General features: G+C 39.4%; 1 protein-coding gene across 4 annotated transcripts in view; it reads right to left on the minus strand.

Annotated features, from left to right (window-relative positions):
* Positions 1-9796: 9796 nt before the first annotated feature.
* Positions 9797-17624, minus strand: part of KATNAL1 (katanin catalytic subunit A1 like 1) — a 96571-nt gene continuing 88743 nt past the window's right edge. For all 4 annotated transcript variants that reach the window (XM_033948213.1, XM_033948214.1, XM_033948215.1 and 1 more), the window contains 2 exons: positions 13048-13174; positions 9797-10804 (listed from right to left, as the gene is read on the minus strand). In XM_033948213.1, coding sequence (XP_033804104.1) covers positions 10606-10804; positions 13048-13174 — 326 coding nt within the window. In that variant the 3' untranslated portion in view covers positions 9797-10605. The remainder of the gene's footprint in view (positions 10805-13047; positions 13175-17624) is intronic.

A 17624-nucleotide genomic window follows, 5' to 3' on the forward strand; every position in this document is an offset into this window, starting at 1 on the left:
GCGAGACACGCATGATGATGCTGATGGGAACTCAGCTATCATGACTGGACAAAGCAGACCCAGTTCTCACTTCTTACTGGTCTGCCCTATGTAAGGTTGACTCGCACCTCGATGTTAGTTGGGACAAATCTAATCTCATCCCCATCTGGAACAACGCCAGATTTCAAATACAAGGCTCTCCAGTCTCCTGGCGGCAATGGCAACAATGTGGTATTCACACAATCCAGGACCTGATGCAGGGGGACAGTTGGATGTCTTTTCAAGACCTTTCTCGGAAGTGGAAACTACCCAATAGCCAACAATTTCAATGGATCCAATTAACACACTGTATCAGGAAAGTGATACCGGACCCCCATACTTTAATCTCTCGTCCAAGTCTGGAATCTCTACTATCCAAGTTCTCAGTATGGCACCATAAAGCATCTCTCTGGTACAAATGGCTGCAAAAAACTTACTTCAGCATTCCTAAGTACTCAGCTCTTAAATGGAATGAGGATTTGAACCTACCATCGGATGCTATAGATTGGTCTGTCATTTGGCAACAACTGTTTAAATCCATCAAATCAGCATCTCTATTACAATCAATGTATTATGTATTACATAGAGCACTATGGACCCCCATACTGGCCAATAAGATAGACTCGACAAAATCCACTGACTGTTGGACTTGTTTAGCCCATACTGGCTCTCTGAAGCACCTTCTATTTTCATGTAAACACCTGACACTGTATTGGGAGAAAGTATGGAACATTATATGTTCAGTGTTACATATACAAGAGCCACTCATTTTTAACATTGTCATTTTGAATTCAAATGGTATTTCCTCCTCCCTTGACTCATCTGAATGTAAATTATTGACCATAATGATGTCTCTAGCTATTCAAAATGTTCTTTGCTGCTGGAAAGATCTGTCAAAGATTGATTATCATACCTGGTGGAATAATCTTTGCCTGATTAGCAAATATGAAAAAGCTCTGGCGGAACGAACTACATCCCTTTGCAAATACATTAATACTTGGTCACCTTTAATTGCATATTGCTCTGAGTCTAATAATGCACCTTAAATGCAGGTGAATCGCTCCTTATCACCTTATCTTTTATGATATTGCATTCCTATTTATTTGATTATGTCTACCAACAATCATACATCAGTTGAAGCTGTATCATATCTATATTGTTTTTCTCATGAACAAACTGTCAAAATTGTTATCTTTTGTCTTCTGCTGTTATTTTCACTTCAACCTTAATAAAAATATTTGAACTAAAAAAAAAAAAAAATTCCTTCTGGTACAAAATAGGAGACTCCAGATACCACAGTGCCTCAGGATAGAAGTTCAGATACCAGAAATGACAAACATCTATCATCCCTGGGAACTTGGGACACTTGGAAATTCTGTCACCGACTGCAAAATCATACATAATCGCTAATCTACAGGTATTTCTCGGCACCTGAAGATTTTGTTCTATTGTTGATGTCATACTGGGTTTTGTTTCTGGTAGTAATTTCCATTCTACAGTACAGATATCTAGCAACTGTGTTGGTCCTAGAAAAGACCGGATTACTTGGCAGTAATAAGCAATATAGGAAAGCAACTAACTGGCTCTAAATGTTCACAGGGGCAATCAGAATTAAAATGAGAGAGCATTAATTTCTTGTTATTTGATATAGTTTCAAGTTTAATAAAAATTTGATATACCTGCTTGCTTTTTTCTTCTGCGATGCCGAAGCGATGGGGTAGGAGCTCTGCTTCAGCCTCGCAGCGCTCCGGGAACCCCCGCTCGCCACAATCGAGCACTTTTTGCAGCATTTGCAGAGGGAGCCAGCGATTTCGGGGAGTCGCCTGCAGGACCCGGCAGTGCGGAGTGACGCTGACCCAGAAGTCCAAGGGCTGGAAACTACACTGAGCCCCAATTGTAGGAATCCACCTCCCCTGCTGCTGAGTGCTAGCTCACCATGCGAAGGGAGTGAGCCAGGAGTGGCAGCACCCCCCACCCACCCCCACCCCCGACTGGGAGGCTGGAATATCTGGGAGCCAGCTAAGAGAGATCTCAATGGATTTTTCAAGTCCTGAGACAACACCAGCGGACAGAAGATCAATGGGAGAAGAAAACCAGGAGCAGCAGACAGAAGGCAGTCAAAGTGAGCTGACTTCAATTTTACATGAGCTTTCCTTTCAACCTGAAAAACTAGCTGAAGTGACTGTTGACTCAATATGGGTCTTGGTTTCCAAACTGGGAGACTCACTAACTAAACAGATTAAAGAAGGAGAAAAGAATTTAAGAACTCAAAAACAATCAATAGAAGAAAATAAACAAGAAATTTCCAACGTGAAAGTAAAAGTAGAGGAAATTGAAAAAGAAGTGATAACGATCAAGCAAGTTCAATCTACAATAATAAAAGATAATCAGAGTATTAGAAGAAAATTTGAGATAATGGAAAATAGTTATCAAGCCAATAACCTGTGCTTGCTGAATTTTCCAAATTTTAAATATTCCTGAGGATTCAATACCTCCCCTTATTCGGGCTTATTCGGGAACAGCAAGCGGAGGATCTGAAAGAGACTGAACAGGAACCTCAACTAGATTTAACAGCAATTTTGAAAATATCTGATAAAGATTTGGCTAAACCAACAACTCTTCTATTATCTGTGGCATTATTGCCAGATAAAGAATGGATACTAAAAATGTTTTTTAAAAAAATAAACATAAGGAGTTCCTAGGTTTGAAAATTCAAGTTTTCCCAGATGTTAGTAAAGAAACTCAAAATCGTAGAAGACAATTTCTTTTATTGAAACCAGGAGTTACACAGTTGGGTGGTATTTTCTTCTTGCGTTTTCCATGTAAATGCATAGTAAGGTATCGTGATAACAAATATTTGTTTTTTGAACCAGTTCAACTTACAATTTTCTTGACGCTGAAACGCCTGGAAAAGGAAAGAACAATGGACTAGAAATAAAGCTCCTTGATCCACTCACTCGATACCTTTACTTGGTATAGGACTTATTTTTTTGAATTTCCTAAATGTTCACTCATAAACTCTTGGATCTATTATGAGGACTTGAGATTGTTTGAATAGAGAACTTATTGAAGAATTTTTCTTTTATAAAAAAAAATATGCATAGTCAGACAATCTTTTTGTACAAAATGTTTGATTTTGTTAAAATGTAAAATTGATAAATAAAAAAAATAAAAAAAATTTGATATACCACCTATCAGTCTTCTAAGCGGTTTGTACATAATAAAAAGAGTAAAATAGGGTAACATACATTAAAATATACAGAACCTACTGGAACGATAGGATTAAGGTAAAGAATTACATTATAAAATAGGAAAGAGAGCCATATAGCGGAAATACAAAAGGAAGGTGGATCCCGTCTGATAACCAAAGCATAAATGAAGATAATGTTTCATAAGTTAAGTGCATTAGAGGTTAAACGCATCTATAAAAAGAAACATTTTTAGTTTTCCTTTGAAACGATCTAATCGTGGAAAATGACAGATGGTGCCACACTGAAACACAGAAGGGAAATTTTCAGACTCCATGTGAGGCTCCTTTTACAAAGGTGCGCTAGCGGTTTTAGCGCACGGTTAGCGCACACTAAAATGCCACACGCACTAGCTGCTACCGCCTCCTTTTAAGCAGGCGGTAATTTTTCAGCTAGCGCGCGCTATCGCACGCGCTAATCTTGTGCGTGCGCTAAAAACCCTAGCGCACCTTTGTAAGAGGAGCCCTTGGTGCTTGCAGGTCTGTGGGTTTTTTTGTACCAAAGGATCTGCACGGAGAGGTGAGGAGTAGCCTAGTGATGGAGCTGCTGCCTCAGGACCCCAAGGTTGCGGGATCAAATCCCAGTGCTTCTCCTTGTGACCCTGGGCAAGTCACTTAATCCTCCTTTGCCCCTGGTACAAAATAAGTACCTGCATATTTGTAAACCGCTTTGAATGTATAACCACAAAAAAAAATAAAAATAAAAAAAAAATGGTATACAGGTCCCATTCCCTTTCTCTAATTATTAAAGGGAAAATCCCCATAGATTTTCCTTTTGAAAAATAGGGCCAGTGGGGTCCCTGAGTATAAAAGTGTCTGTGGACTTTTGCACCTGCTTTAGAAAATGTGCAGAGTACATGCGTTAGAATAATGGTCAGGATTTCAAACTGAAAATCCCTTGTATTTTTTTTTCTCCTGGCTGTAACCCTGCCCTCACATATTAGCACTGAATATATGTAGCCCTTATATAGATATCTTATCTCTACAAATTTATATGGCTCTCTCCCTGACTGAAAAGAAACAAAGAGTACATGGCAACACTCTTAGTGACTGAAAATTTACCTCAGTCTAAGATCACCTTAATCTTGTCAAAGGAAAGAAAAATAATATAAGGAGAATAGGTTCTATGATCTGAAATTCTCATGAAAATTACTGAATATCTGCAGACAAAAAAAATTATACTGCTGTGACTTATTGGTGTATCAACCAGTTCCTAGGATAAATAATAAACCATGACTATGAGTGTGTTAAAATAAATTTTACTTTGTACTGATTGTACGTAAGATGTAAGGGCAAAGCCAAGCGTCTTAGATTTTCCTAGAACATGTTGTGAAATTAATTTTAGCCCAGATCTAGGAGTGTCTTTGCTATACAATACCTAAAACAAAAAAGTTCTGTAGAACAGCAATCTCCAAAGTACTATTTATAATTCACAAGTTTTCAAATTTATTTTAAATTTGATGGATCGCTTAAATCTTAATACAAAGCGATGAACAGAGAGCTAAAAGCAATAAAAATTGCAACATTTAGGGAAACAATACAAATGACGTGGACAAAACGCACAGTACGAACAGAGCCAGGAGGAAGGAAAGGGGAAGAAATACAATAGTTAATAGGAAATGAGATGGCTGTTCTGGGGGGGGGGGGGGTAGGGGGGTTGTGTCCAGCAGGAGGGATTTGGCACCCTCCTACCGGGGAAAATTTTGGGGATCGCAGCAGGAGAGATTAGGCATCTCTCCTGCTGGGGAAGATTCGGGAGGGGGGAGGTCGCAGGGGATCGCAGCAGGAGAGATCATTACAGGTGCGGGGGGACAGGTTGCCTGGGCCGCTGAGCTGATCGCAGCAGCCGCGATCAGTTCAGCGGCCTAATTCAGAACTTATATCTGTTTTGACTTGGTCTAAGTCAAAACGTTAAGTTCTGTCTGGCAACCTGTCATACTTTTTTGATTATGGCTTCCAGACGACTAAGTCTAGGTTGGCCCCCCCTCCCACCTTATCCACTCCGGGCGTACAGAGACAGTGAAAAGGCCTAAGCTGGTTTTAGATATGTGTAAAACCAGTTTTGATTATCGGTACTTGGATGATCTGTATTTTGGATCGTCCAAGTACCAACTTGGGCCGCTTTTTGGACATTTATTTTTTTAATTTTTATTATGACCCATCTCCAGCACTGATATCAGCCCATTGGCTGCCCATAACCAAACATATTTTCAAAGGCCTTGTGTCGGCATATCTACAACATAACATCCAAATGCTTCTCAAACTGCCTACAGGACGTGCCTCTCATGGCGAGAGGAAGTCAGCTGGCACAGATGATTCTCCTCCTGGCCAGCGTCTCTCCTCCTTTCCCCATACCTCCTGGATCCCTCCACCGAAGCGGGTCATGGCCAGATGGGCCTCCGCACATGCACGGGCGTCAATGCGATAATGTCACACATGCGTAAGACATCATTGCGTCGGTGTCCTTGCACTTCTGGGTGCCTTCAGGCTGGAGCACTGGATTTAGTGTGCCACTGGCTGGAAAGTTTGTGAGACACTGCTTTACCAGATGGGAACACCCAAAAGTAGTGATGGATATACAGCCTTATTCTCTGTTACATTATTTCAAACACACCTCACAAGTTAGGAGTAAACTCCAGAATTTTCCTCTTTGGAAAATATAGCAGGAAAATTTATGAGCCCTGCTACATAACTGGGGTGGGTTTTCATTTGAAATTAATGTCTGTGATAATTCCTATCTTGTTTCATTTTCTTTTTTTAATGAAATGATAGGACGGGTTTTCCCGTGTCCCTAATAGTGCACACTACCACTCTCTTTGTATGTAAAATCATATATAAAAATGCTCCACTGTAAACTCAAACTTTAATTGAAAAGACAAGAGTTTGAAACACAGAGCACGGTGTTTTTATTTTGTTTAATATTTTACTGGCTTTTAGTATGAATATATTTAGCTGTCTCTTTCAAACTTAAGTTGTGTTAGTGCTGTACATTAGCTGATGGTTTTTCAAGGTCTTGTCTTTATGCGCAGAGCCATTTAATCTGCAGATATATTGTACTCATAAAAATAAAAATTTAAAGTAAATACAGGGAGAAAGAAAAGGATGAAAGAGAAACTCACATTAAGGCAGTACTAGTGTATTAGCTGCCTTAAGAGAACTTTTAGCCTTGCACATCCTCAGTTGACTCTGGTCCTCTTCCCCTGAACTTATAATTCAATTCAACAATTACACTGGTCAACAAGCATTTTGCTACTGGAGTTTTGCCACCTGTACCTTAACAAGGGCCACATGCTGACTCTAAATCTGAAAACAGTTTTCATCTATCACATCCTGTTTTTAAGTTATGCGTCAGTTTGTGTTTATATCATTTTCATCGATAACGCTACCATGAAGTGTCGGTATTTTACTGTAACATAATATTGCATTTTAGGAATCACATATACCAGTAATTTGAAAGTTTATACTAAAAAGTGATTGTGCTGCTTTTTCTACATGTGAATTTTTATATTTTGTTTGTTTTTGTCTTAGATATTGTAATTATTAACAGACAAGGTTGTGTTAACCATCCTGAAAATTTCTGTTAATTTCTGTTATGTCTGCAGACAATTTACTGCACAAGATCAGGAAAAGAATCTGTCCAGCAGACTTCAAAGTGCAAAAAAAGCATTATTTTGGCGGGCCGCAAATCTAAATGCACTATTTGATTAATATGATCAAACAATAATGGACAAGCTATCATTAGCATGGTCAAACCAGTTAAATAACTTTATGCAAACTATTAATAGAACACTGTTGGATGAAGAGGACCCCATGTGGATTAAGGGTACTTACAGAATCAAAATGATACATTAAAAATCAAGAGGTTTCTATTACGACAGAACTCCACAGTTAATAAATCCTCATTGAATTTAATAATATAACCATTTACGATATACAAGTAGTGCTAATGCAATGGAGACTGAAGGTGATCAGAAAATATCTTTGATCAAGGAAAAAACAGCTTCAGATGTATTTGAGGTTGAAATGAATTATTCTTAAAAATATGGATAATTTCTGCAGTGAGATCAAACAAGTAAAACTAGATAAATTTAAGCAAAATAAAATGATGGCTTAAAATATTCTATGGGGATCATTAAAACAAAAAGTCCAAATAATGGGGAGATTGATGCACATGTGGCTGCAAAACATGCATAGCATCTAATCAAAATACAAAGAAAGCAACTCAGAGTACTGAAATCAAGATGTGTTCAAAGTGGGCGTTCTGTGGGCATGACATGGGCAGCACCAGGGTATGTGCATCCTGGTGCAATAATTGATAGCAAAAGGATTAATTTAGGTGTCCTGAAACATACCCAGATTTAGATCCGCTTTAAAAGTGGATAAGGTGAAGAACAAATTGTCTTTTGACCCAATAGCAATTTGGTTGTGTTGGAGACTGGAAAGCAAAATGCAAGTGTTTTTCTGAATTACTGGAGAGTTGCTGAGTGCTGTATTTCCTGTCTGTGTCTCTGTCTGAACCCTCACCAAACAAGCCCTACTCCTCTGCCTGCCACCTCCTTCAACCCATACCCAGACCCCAATCACTACTTATCTCCCTCCTACCTGCTTTTTGTCTCTCACCCATGGCTCCATTCTTTGTTCATGCCCAGTCAGTCACCGTACTTTGTGTTGCTGCCTTGTCTTTGTGTGTGTTTGCACTGTGTCCTGGGAGCTGGAGAGCGAGTGCTTTAGCTGTGTGTGGGGGAGAGGAGGGGGGAAAGAGACTGAATGAGTGCTGCTGATGGTGTGTATCAAAAGTACTGCGTGCCAGGAGTGGGAGAGTGATTACCTGGCTGTTGTCTGTCTGGGGAGGGGTTATTTGTTGCAAGTGTAGGTGGTGTTTGTGGAGATAGTGGGGCCAATCTGTGTTGCTGCATGTTGGATGTATTTAATGCACTGGTGGTGGAGGAAGCTATGCTGCAGGTTGAAGAGATTGCTGAGGGAGGGCAGCGCAGGAGATACTCCTAAGTGAGAGTGTTCAGGGCTCGCCAGTAATACATAGATATTGCTTCGACAGGACTGCCACACAGGACTGAGTAGCTCAAACCTCTCCTCCGAGCCCCTACCTACAGGAATCCCCATCCACCTCAAGGCTCACCGTCTCCCTTGCATTCCTGGTCACTAGGAACTTCCAGTTTGTCCTAGCAGCCAACACATGCATCACCCAGCCCACTATCTCCAACTGCCTCACCCAGTACAAAGCCTTCCTCATCCACACCCTAGACTACATCACCTTCCCCAACACCCCCACATAACATGGCACCATAGTCCGCCTTCCTCTCAGTCAAAGGCACACTGACTGCACATACACATATACATTCCTTTCAGACCCCTCCGACACCACCTCCCCCCCCCCCCCCCCCCCCGGCAGACGAGGTCACCTACCGCAACAGGAAAGCATATCATTCTCTGAACATACAGGTTGTGTGTGATGCCTAGGGAGAGATCATGAACATGTGAGCCCTATACCAAGGTTTCACTTATGATGCCTACATCTTCCAGCACTTCGGAATCTACAAGAGATTGGACCAAGGGGAGATCACCAGCGGTTGGCTGCTAGGTAAGCATCACAGGAATGCACAAATCCCAGACCCATGTACTCCCTACCACACTTCCTCCCTCCTTCCCCAAAGTAAGCAAACCTGACAACAATTCCCTATCTCCCATTCTGCTTCCCCCCACAGGTGTCAGAGGCTATCCCCAATGAACCTGGCTCACGATCCCTGTTGTGCACCCACCACCACCACAAAATGATGCAGGAAAGGACTACAACTGCAGACACAGGAGCACCAAAGCTATTATTAAGCACACTTTTGGTCAGCTCAAGAACAGATGTCGCTGTCTGGACCATTCCAGGGAGAGCTCCTCTACAGATCTGAGAAGGTGGCCAAGATCTTCATGATGTGCTGCATGCTACACAACCTGGCAGATTTCCAACATATTGTCTATAATGATACCTAGATCTTTTTCTTGATTGATGAATCCTAATGTGGAACCTATCATCAAGTAGCTATGATATGGCATTACTTTGCATTTGTCCACATTAAACTTATCTGCCATTTTGATGCACTTCCAATCTCCTAAGATCTCACAGTGCCCATAAAATTTAATTACTTTAAACAGTTTGTGTCATCTGCTAATTTAATTACCTTTCCGGTCTTTCCAATTTCCAAATCATTTATAAATATGTTAAAAAGCACCAGTCCCAATATAGATCCCTAGGGCACTGCATTATTCATCCATTGAAAAAATAGACCAAATTAGTCACTAAATCTACCAGGTCAGACATTTCAGCTCAGAAGAGATGAATAAGTCAAAGGAATCTTTCAGCTGCTGTGTTGGCCACTTTGAGGTCCCAAGATATAGCAAGAGGTTTAATGGGAAGAGAAGTAAGACCCACATGAATCAAACAATTAAACACTAGAAAGAGAGTTTACCTTCTATATGGTTTGCTGTTCAAACTATACAAATTAACCTTTTTACACAATAAGAGACTTTTCCCACAGCACAGTTTATTATAAAGTACAGAATATGTTTACAAAAAATTTGACATTTGAACAACTTGTTTAATTACATTTTTAACTCTTTCATTTCTCCACAATTGTTCAGAGGGGTATAAAAACTGGCAAAATCTTACATTTCAGAAAACTTTCAGTGCCTTTTACCAGGCAAAATAAATAATATTTTAACATCTTTTGATCTTTATAAGCTTGGCTTATCTGTCATCTCTTGATGTTAGAACTACTCAGCTTTGCCCTGAGATTCATACTTCAAGGGAGAGAAAAAATGAAACCACCTTTACAAAAAGGTTCTAATGGGAAAAGTATTGTTGAAGCCCAGTTCAAATGTAAACTGTTTAAAATAAGGAGAGAATTTTTTTTAAGCATAAGACTTTTTCACACAAAGTGAGAGGAGCTAAAATGTTTCCAAAGGCTGTGGTACTGTATAATTACTTGATTTTCTGAATATGATTTGCAAATTGATAATTCATTTTAATGAGAAATTTTTAATTAGATTTCTCTTGTCATTGTATTTCTTGTTAATATTCAAATATGTCTGATTCTGAACTATATCCAAATATATCCAAAGATTGCAAAGAAGGAGATATGCATACTTTGAAAGCTCCCAGCTGCCTTGACCTTTCGTCTTACAAGAACACACAATAGAAATGTTCTTATAAGCAAAGTATTCTTTCAAAAAGGAGATTTTGTGACTTGAATCCATTGTAATCTGGTTTTCTATGCTTTACAAATAAATATAATGGTAGAAACAATTATAAGAAAGAAAAAAGTCATGAAAAATTAGGCAGAGCCAAACTCAGTCATCCATTTTTCATACTTCTCTAAATCTGTAGCTGAAACAGACTTGGAGATTTTTTTTAATGCCAGCTCAAAGTCTATCATAGTAACAGGCATTTGTAGTTCTTCTTTAGACAAAGCACGAATTTCTTCCGGACTTAAACCCTGGATCCGCCGCCGCATTGCCATCATTGAGGCATCTCTGGAAACACACAATTGCATAAGTTCTAACAACAAGAGCATCCTGCTATATAAATTACACACTTCAGGGGTATTTCATTAAATTTCATGAGCAAATAATTATGGTTACCATATTTGTGGATATGTACAAATAAAAGACAGAAACAAGTTTTAGGCGATATCTTTTCATGGGTTTTCTTGAGCCTATGCAATAAACTCAAACTAAAAAGTTTTAGCACATATCTCAAATGTTTTTCCACATATGAAAATGGATAACATGCTGTGCAATAAATTTTAACCTAGAGTATGCTAAAACTTTCATAACAGCTGCTGTAAAACCCTTCATTTCTCCCAACCTGAAGTGAAAGGGCCAATAAGCAGAGAGGATTTCATTCTCCCAGCCCTACTCTATAAAGAATGTGCCAACTTCTCCCATCCCTGGCAACTCACAGTCCCTTCAAAGGCACTTTCCTCCCAATCCCCTCTTCCCCCCCAACAATAATGATGCAGCTTCCTCCTCAAGACTCTCCAGAGTTCACCCATGTCTCAAGTCTCAATTTAAGTCAGGAGGCTAAACATTCTGGTACAGCAACCACCAGAAGCTACTGTAATCTACTGTATATACCCTGAGTCATATGGATGCTTTGTGGGAGTGGAGGACTGATATGATGGAGCTGGAATACAGAGAACTGGGGCACAGGGAGAGCTCTTTTAATTCTGGGCATTTTTATCCTGAGTTAAGCAAACTCCATTCTAGATCCAGAGCACTGGAGGTAGACAAGGCAACACTGAAGTCTTAAAAGATTAAACCTCTACTTATTACACTGTACAATTCCCGTGATATTTATCCTACTATTTCTGTTTAGATTTAGATAAAGCAGAATTAGAAAAGGTAGAGAAGGCCGACAAAAAATGACAAAGGGGGTGGGACAACTTCTCTATGAAAGGCTAAACTGGCTAGGGCTCTTCAGCCTGGAGAAGACGGCCCAGGGAAGATATGATAGAGGAATATAAAATACTGAGTAGAACAGATGTGAATCATTTGTTTACTCTTTCCATAAATACTAGGACTAGGGGGCATGAAAATTGGAGAAAATATTTCTTCACTTAATGTGTAATTAAACTCTAGAATTTGTTGCCAAATTATGTGGTAAAATCAGTTAGTTTAGCAGGGTTTTAAAAAGGTTTGGACAATTTCCTAAAAGAGATGTCCATAGGCGATTATGGAAATGGCTTGGGGAAATTCACTATTTATTCCTAGGATAAGCAGCATATCTGTTTTACTGCTTGGGATCTAGCTTGCTACTTGTTATCTTGGTTGGCCACTGTTGGAAACAGGATACTGAGCTTGATGGACTTTCAGTCTGTCCCAGTATGGCAACTCTTATATTCTTATACCAAATCCCAACCCTTTTCTTTTTCTTTCTTTCTTACTTTGACGTGTCTAAGAAAAATTGCAACTAGGATGGGGAAACAGCAAGTTAAAAAGCATAAACATCAGAAACAAAATGAATATTTTTTATACTGTTATTACAGCTTAATATAGAATGTTTTTCTTTTCTAATAATCAGTCTGAGGTTAAGTTTTTCCTGGATAGCTTTTCACTGAAGACAATTTAAATCACATTAGTTCCTATAGAAAGCTATTTAAATTCAGCTATAAAATAAGTCTTGGTTAATTAGCAAATTTTCATCCAAATATGGTTTAAAATGAAAAGCAGCCTCACACTTTGAGGGTACCCTGCTTTGATTTACTCATCTTGAGAAGGAAAAAGAACCAGCAAACCAATTTCAGATTAAAAAGCAAAAGATGTTTTTCAAAAATACTTAGTTAAGATTAGATTCCAGTTCTCCTGGGGAATATAAGAGGCCAGTGATGCGTCAAGCAGAGCAGCGTTTGATATTCTGGAACTCTAAGCCTAGGAGCTTCTCTGGTGTCCATACACTAAAGCCTGGGACCCCTCACTGTAAAAAAACTTTTGCTTGGAAAATATAAGGGATTTTTCCTCATGGCAATATAGCTTACTTCATGTCATAGATGGTCTCAAACATTGATTATCTATAACTAAAAATTCACTGTTCTCATATTTACGAATGGAGGAGTAGCCTAACAGTTAATGCAGTGAGCTAGGAACCTGGGGAAATGGGTTTGATTCCCTCTGTCGCTTAACACTGTTGCCCCAAGTGCAAAAATCTTAACATCGTGAGCCCCTAGAGAAAGTACCTGCATATATGTAAATTAATATAGCATAATTAATGAAAATACCTGCAAACATTAGTGATGTCAGCACCAGAATAGCCATCAATTTTTTCAGCAATAACTTCCAGGTCAATATCAGGCTCCAAGTCAACTTCTCGAAGATTAATCTTTAGCAATTCTGCTCTGCCTTTAGCTACAACAAACACACAAACTTATAATGTAGTTCAACTAGAAATGTACCTTTGCAAAAAAATATAAAGCTTAGAAGAACCTCTCAGGAAAACTTAATAAAGCTCTTTCTAATATCATAGTTCAGTAAAATCTCTATTTATTTATTTATTTACTTAAGTGTCTTATATCTCGCTTAGAACCTAAGCGGGTTACAATAATACATACATAAAATCAATTTTAAAACAATCATAAACATAATATAAAATCAAACATCTTTCATCTGCTATTAATTATTAAATGGTACCTCATATCTATTTTAAAAGAAAGCTTCCGCAAATAGGGATGTTTTCAGAAGTTTTTTTAAAATACTGAACGTTATCCATCAACCTTAATTGTCCAATCAAGTTATTCCAGAGATTAGCCCAAGTTACTGAAATTTGCTTTTTTTCTGGTATCAGCATATTTTACCTGTTGTAATCCATCTATTGACAACTGCTTTTGTTTTTTGGATCTCAATGAACGCTGTGGGTGATGCTATGTAATAGACTGTGATAAATACCAAGGCATTCCATTATGAACCACATGAAAAATCAGAACTAATGTAGAATATTCTATCCAAATTACTATGAAGGAGGGCTAAGAGACCTTGATGTAGCATGGTCTGATGGGAACTGAAAACAGACTGTTTTGGAGGAGTGTCTGAAGGTGTTTGTTGGAGACCAATCGATTCTAAGCATAATAAGATGAGGTTTGAGTTTATAATGGACCAACATTGATAAAAATGAATGCGGCGACTGCCAATGGGTAGGGTATGAGGTAGAGATTGAATGGTAGCTAAGCTCTCTACCAGAAAGTCAAAAAGACTGCTGAGTCTTTTGCTGTGTCTGTGTTTGAGACTTTTGAGGTCTTTGAAGTTTAGATTGCCTCTGAGTAGATGGTCTAGAGCAGTGGTTGCCAACCCTGTCCCAGAGGACCACCAGCCAGTCAGGTTTTCAGGATAGCTCTAATGAATATGCATGGAGCAGATCTGCATGCTAAACGTTCTGCTAGCTAAACGTTCTTGCACATTAGCATCTAGATCGGATGTCTGTCTCCTCATAGCAACTGACAAAGCAGATGTTCTGGATTAACAATGAAAGCATCAAAAACAGATCTGGTCATGTCTCAAGAAGATTATGAGCAATATGTTGGTAACCATCCAATTTGGTTTGTGGAATATATTGGTCATAATGTGATAATTGCAGAGCTAGCTGTTTCATATAAAATGTCATATAAAAGGTATAACTCAGGTTTTCCCTTGAACATATACCTCCACTCAACAGAATTTACTATTTGCCGAAAAAGAAAATTGAAGGAACCGACCCAGGTGTAGAGGAACGTTTGACAATAGACGCTATAAATGTTACTGAATTATTAGAAACTACACTTTCCAAATCTACAGAGAGAGCCACAATGTTTGTATCTTTTGTTTTCGAACAAGATATGAATGCAATTATGCGTTTATATTTCCGAAATCCTCAACAAATGTTTCTAGGAAAGAAAGTATGGATTTTTCCAGACGTCACGAGAACAACGCAGGAGCGAAGAAAATTATTCTTAGCAATGAGAGTAGAGACTTTGACCCTTGGAGCGACATTCTTATTAGCATATCCATGCAAATGTTTAATTAAATACCAAGGTGTTAAATATGTCTACTATGCACCAGAACAGCTACGCACCTTTTTAGATTTAAAGAATCTTGCTGCCCGGAATGTTTAAGAGTAGGAAGAAAAGAGGGGGTTAAAGACTGTTAAGCCTTTCAAGAATACAATTATTACTTATGTTTGTTATCTCTTCAATATATTCATCTCCTCTCCTTCCAGAGTTAGTGGTCTAAGAAAGAATGAAATTTTCCTGATAGTAGAAATTGTGACTTTATTTAATTTGTTTCTTTTCTGTTTTACTTGTACAAGAGGAATATTCTTGTGAATTATGTAAAATTTCAATAAATAAATAATAATTAAAAAAAAAAAAAACAAAACTCAGAATTCCACTAGTTAGCAAAGACATTTTGGAAGAGCCTGCGGCTAAACTTGTTGAGAGTTCTCCCTTCTCTCCCTGAGGGTGTGCTGGCATACATTCTTGTGCTACTGGTTCTCTTTAATGCAGATTCTACCAGGAGGGACTGATGCTGAAGTTGTGGTTTATTAAAAAACAGGCAAGATTGTACATGGAGTCCAATTTATGAGGGGATACAAGTACTAATAGGGGAGCTTTCCAGTTTTTAAATATTGCTTCCTTCATGAGCTTGTGAAAAGGAAGCTTAAGACACTCTGGAGGAACTTGGTCAAAATCGAGAGCATCTAAGAGCTCTGCCTTAGGTTTGGTCTCTTTCTCCATCTTGATGGAGAGAGCCTGCCCCAATTGTCTGATGAATCTTGAGAATGAGAGACTCTCAGATGGCAATGCCTTGCAGTGTGGCAAAGGAGACCGGTCTGAGGAGATGCCTTATGATTCATCCACTGACAGATCTAGATACTCTTAAGAGGAATGTAAGGAAAGATCAGAATCATAGTCTTCGATGCCTGGCATGGGAGCATGATGGCATCAGAACCGGTGTTGAGATGAATTCTGAGTAGAAGAAGTGCATCAAGGAGAATATCAAGAAGTTTTAGAATCTCTGAGTCTTCGAGGTGCTGAGTACGAAGAAGGGCTTCAACGCCTCGATGATAGTGACTTCCTCCACATCGAGCGTCAATGCTAGGGCAGAGTCCAAGACCTGGGCTTAGATGGTCGCTTAGTGCTCAGATCGGACTGGGTTGGTATTAGTTGTGCTATTGGCAGGGTTTGTACTGCCTGAACTTGCAACATTTCAGCCAATTATTTTTGCATCACTTCTTGTATTTGGTCCTGAAGAGAAAGTACCACTACTATGGATGTCATCAGTTCAGAAGGTGCAGGTGGTATAGGGTGTTGAGATGTTGGTAACCTCGATGTCAAGGCATGCCTATGATAAGACACCAGCTGCAAGGATGGCGATCTAGCCTCCTGGGGTCGACAATTGCAGTGCATCGATGATGTAGATGCCTGGGAGGATGCCAATGCATGCCTAGGTATCGAGGCATGTTTCAGAGGGAACGTATGCCAATGTGTCTTAGCTTTCTTATTGTATATCCCCGATGTCTGGAATGATGGCAATTCTGATGCCATGAGAAGTCAATGTCGGTGCCGTCTTCGATAGTACTACAGATTCCTGTATATCAGCGTCAGAAGTGGCAGACATCCTCAATGCTCCAGACCCAAAATATTTTTCAGCTTGAAATTGCCTTTAGTGACTTCTTCTGAAGTTGAGAGCAGTGTTTGCAAAAAAACTCACCCAGTATCAAGACACTGAAGACACCAATTATGTGGATTAGTGACTGACATGGTCTTGTTGCACAGAGTACACCCCTTGAAGCCACTGAAAGCTCCGACATCAAGGAAAAAACAGCTGACATAAGATTGAAGAACTCTATTGTACGAGAAGGTCGAGTAACCCAGCACCCGAAAAAGAGTCAATGCCCCCAGTCTGAAAATAGGCTTCAAAGGGCGAAAAGACCCAAAAATGAAAAAAATCTTTAGGAAAAACAAAAAAGGAATGAAATAAATAGGAAAACTAAAAAAATTAAAAGTGGAAAGGTACAAAAAAACAAATTTGATGCGCTTTTGGAAAAGATTCAAAAGAATACAACTGCTCAGTTCCAAGGAAAACTGAGAAATAATGGTCCCACAAGCCACTCTCAAAAAACCCACCCTTGATCCTAATGAACCCGGCAACTATCGCCTAGTCTCTAACCTCCCATTTGTCTCCAAACTCCTTGAATGAATTGTGCTCCACCGACTACACCCTTTCATTGAAGAACAAGCTGCTCTATCCCCTGCCCAGTCCGGCTTCCGAAAAGGCCACAGCACAGAGTCAGTACTCCTTGATATCATTGATGACAGCTGGGCAATACTCGACAAAGGCAGTGATGTCCTACTTGACCTCAGCGCTGCCTTTAACACAGTCGACCACCACCTCCTCACATTCAGACTCTATGACTTCGGAATCAAGGACACAGCCCTCCAATGGATCACCTCCTTCCTCCATCAAAGGACCCAAACTGTCCTACTAGGGACACACAAATCTCACCCCAAGCCTATCAAATATGGTGTTCCTCAAGGCGCCCTTCTAGCCCCCCTCCTATTCAACCTCTACATCAGGCCTGTCATTGATATAGCACAGAAATATAGCATTAAAATCCACTCTTATGCAGATGACATCCAGCTGCTCCTCCCACTAGGCGAGAACCGGTCATCCCAAATTGCTAACCTACAACACTGCCTATCTGACATGAAAACTTGGATGTCAAACAACAAACTTCAACTTAACGCCTCTAAAACCGAACTCTTATGGATCAGGAAAAAAAGCCCCAAATACACACGTCCTACACTAGCATGGGACTCCACTCTAC

Source organism: Geotrypetes seraphini, chromosome 6 (assembly GCF_902459505.1).
Source record: "Geotrypetes seraphini chromosome 6, aGeoSer1.1, whole genome shotgun sequence".
In the NCBI taxonomy this organism is placed as follows: Eukaryota; Metazoa; Chordata; class Amphibia; order Gymnophiona; family Dermophiidae; genus Geotrypetes; species Geotrypetes seraphini.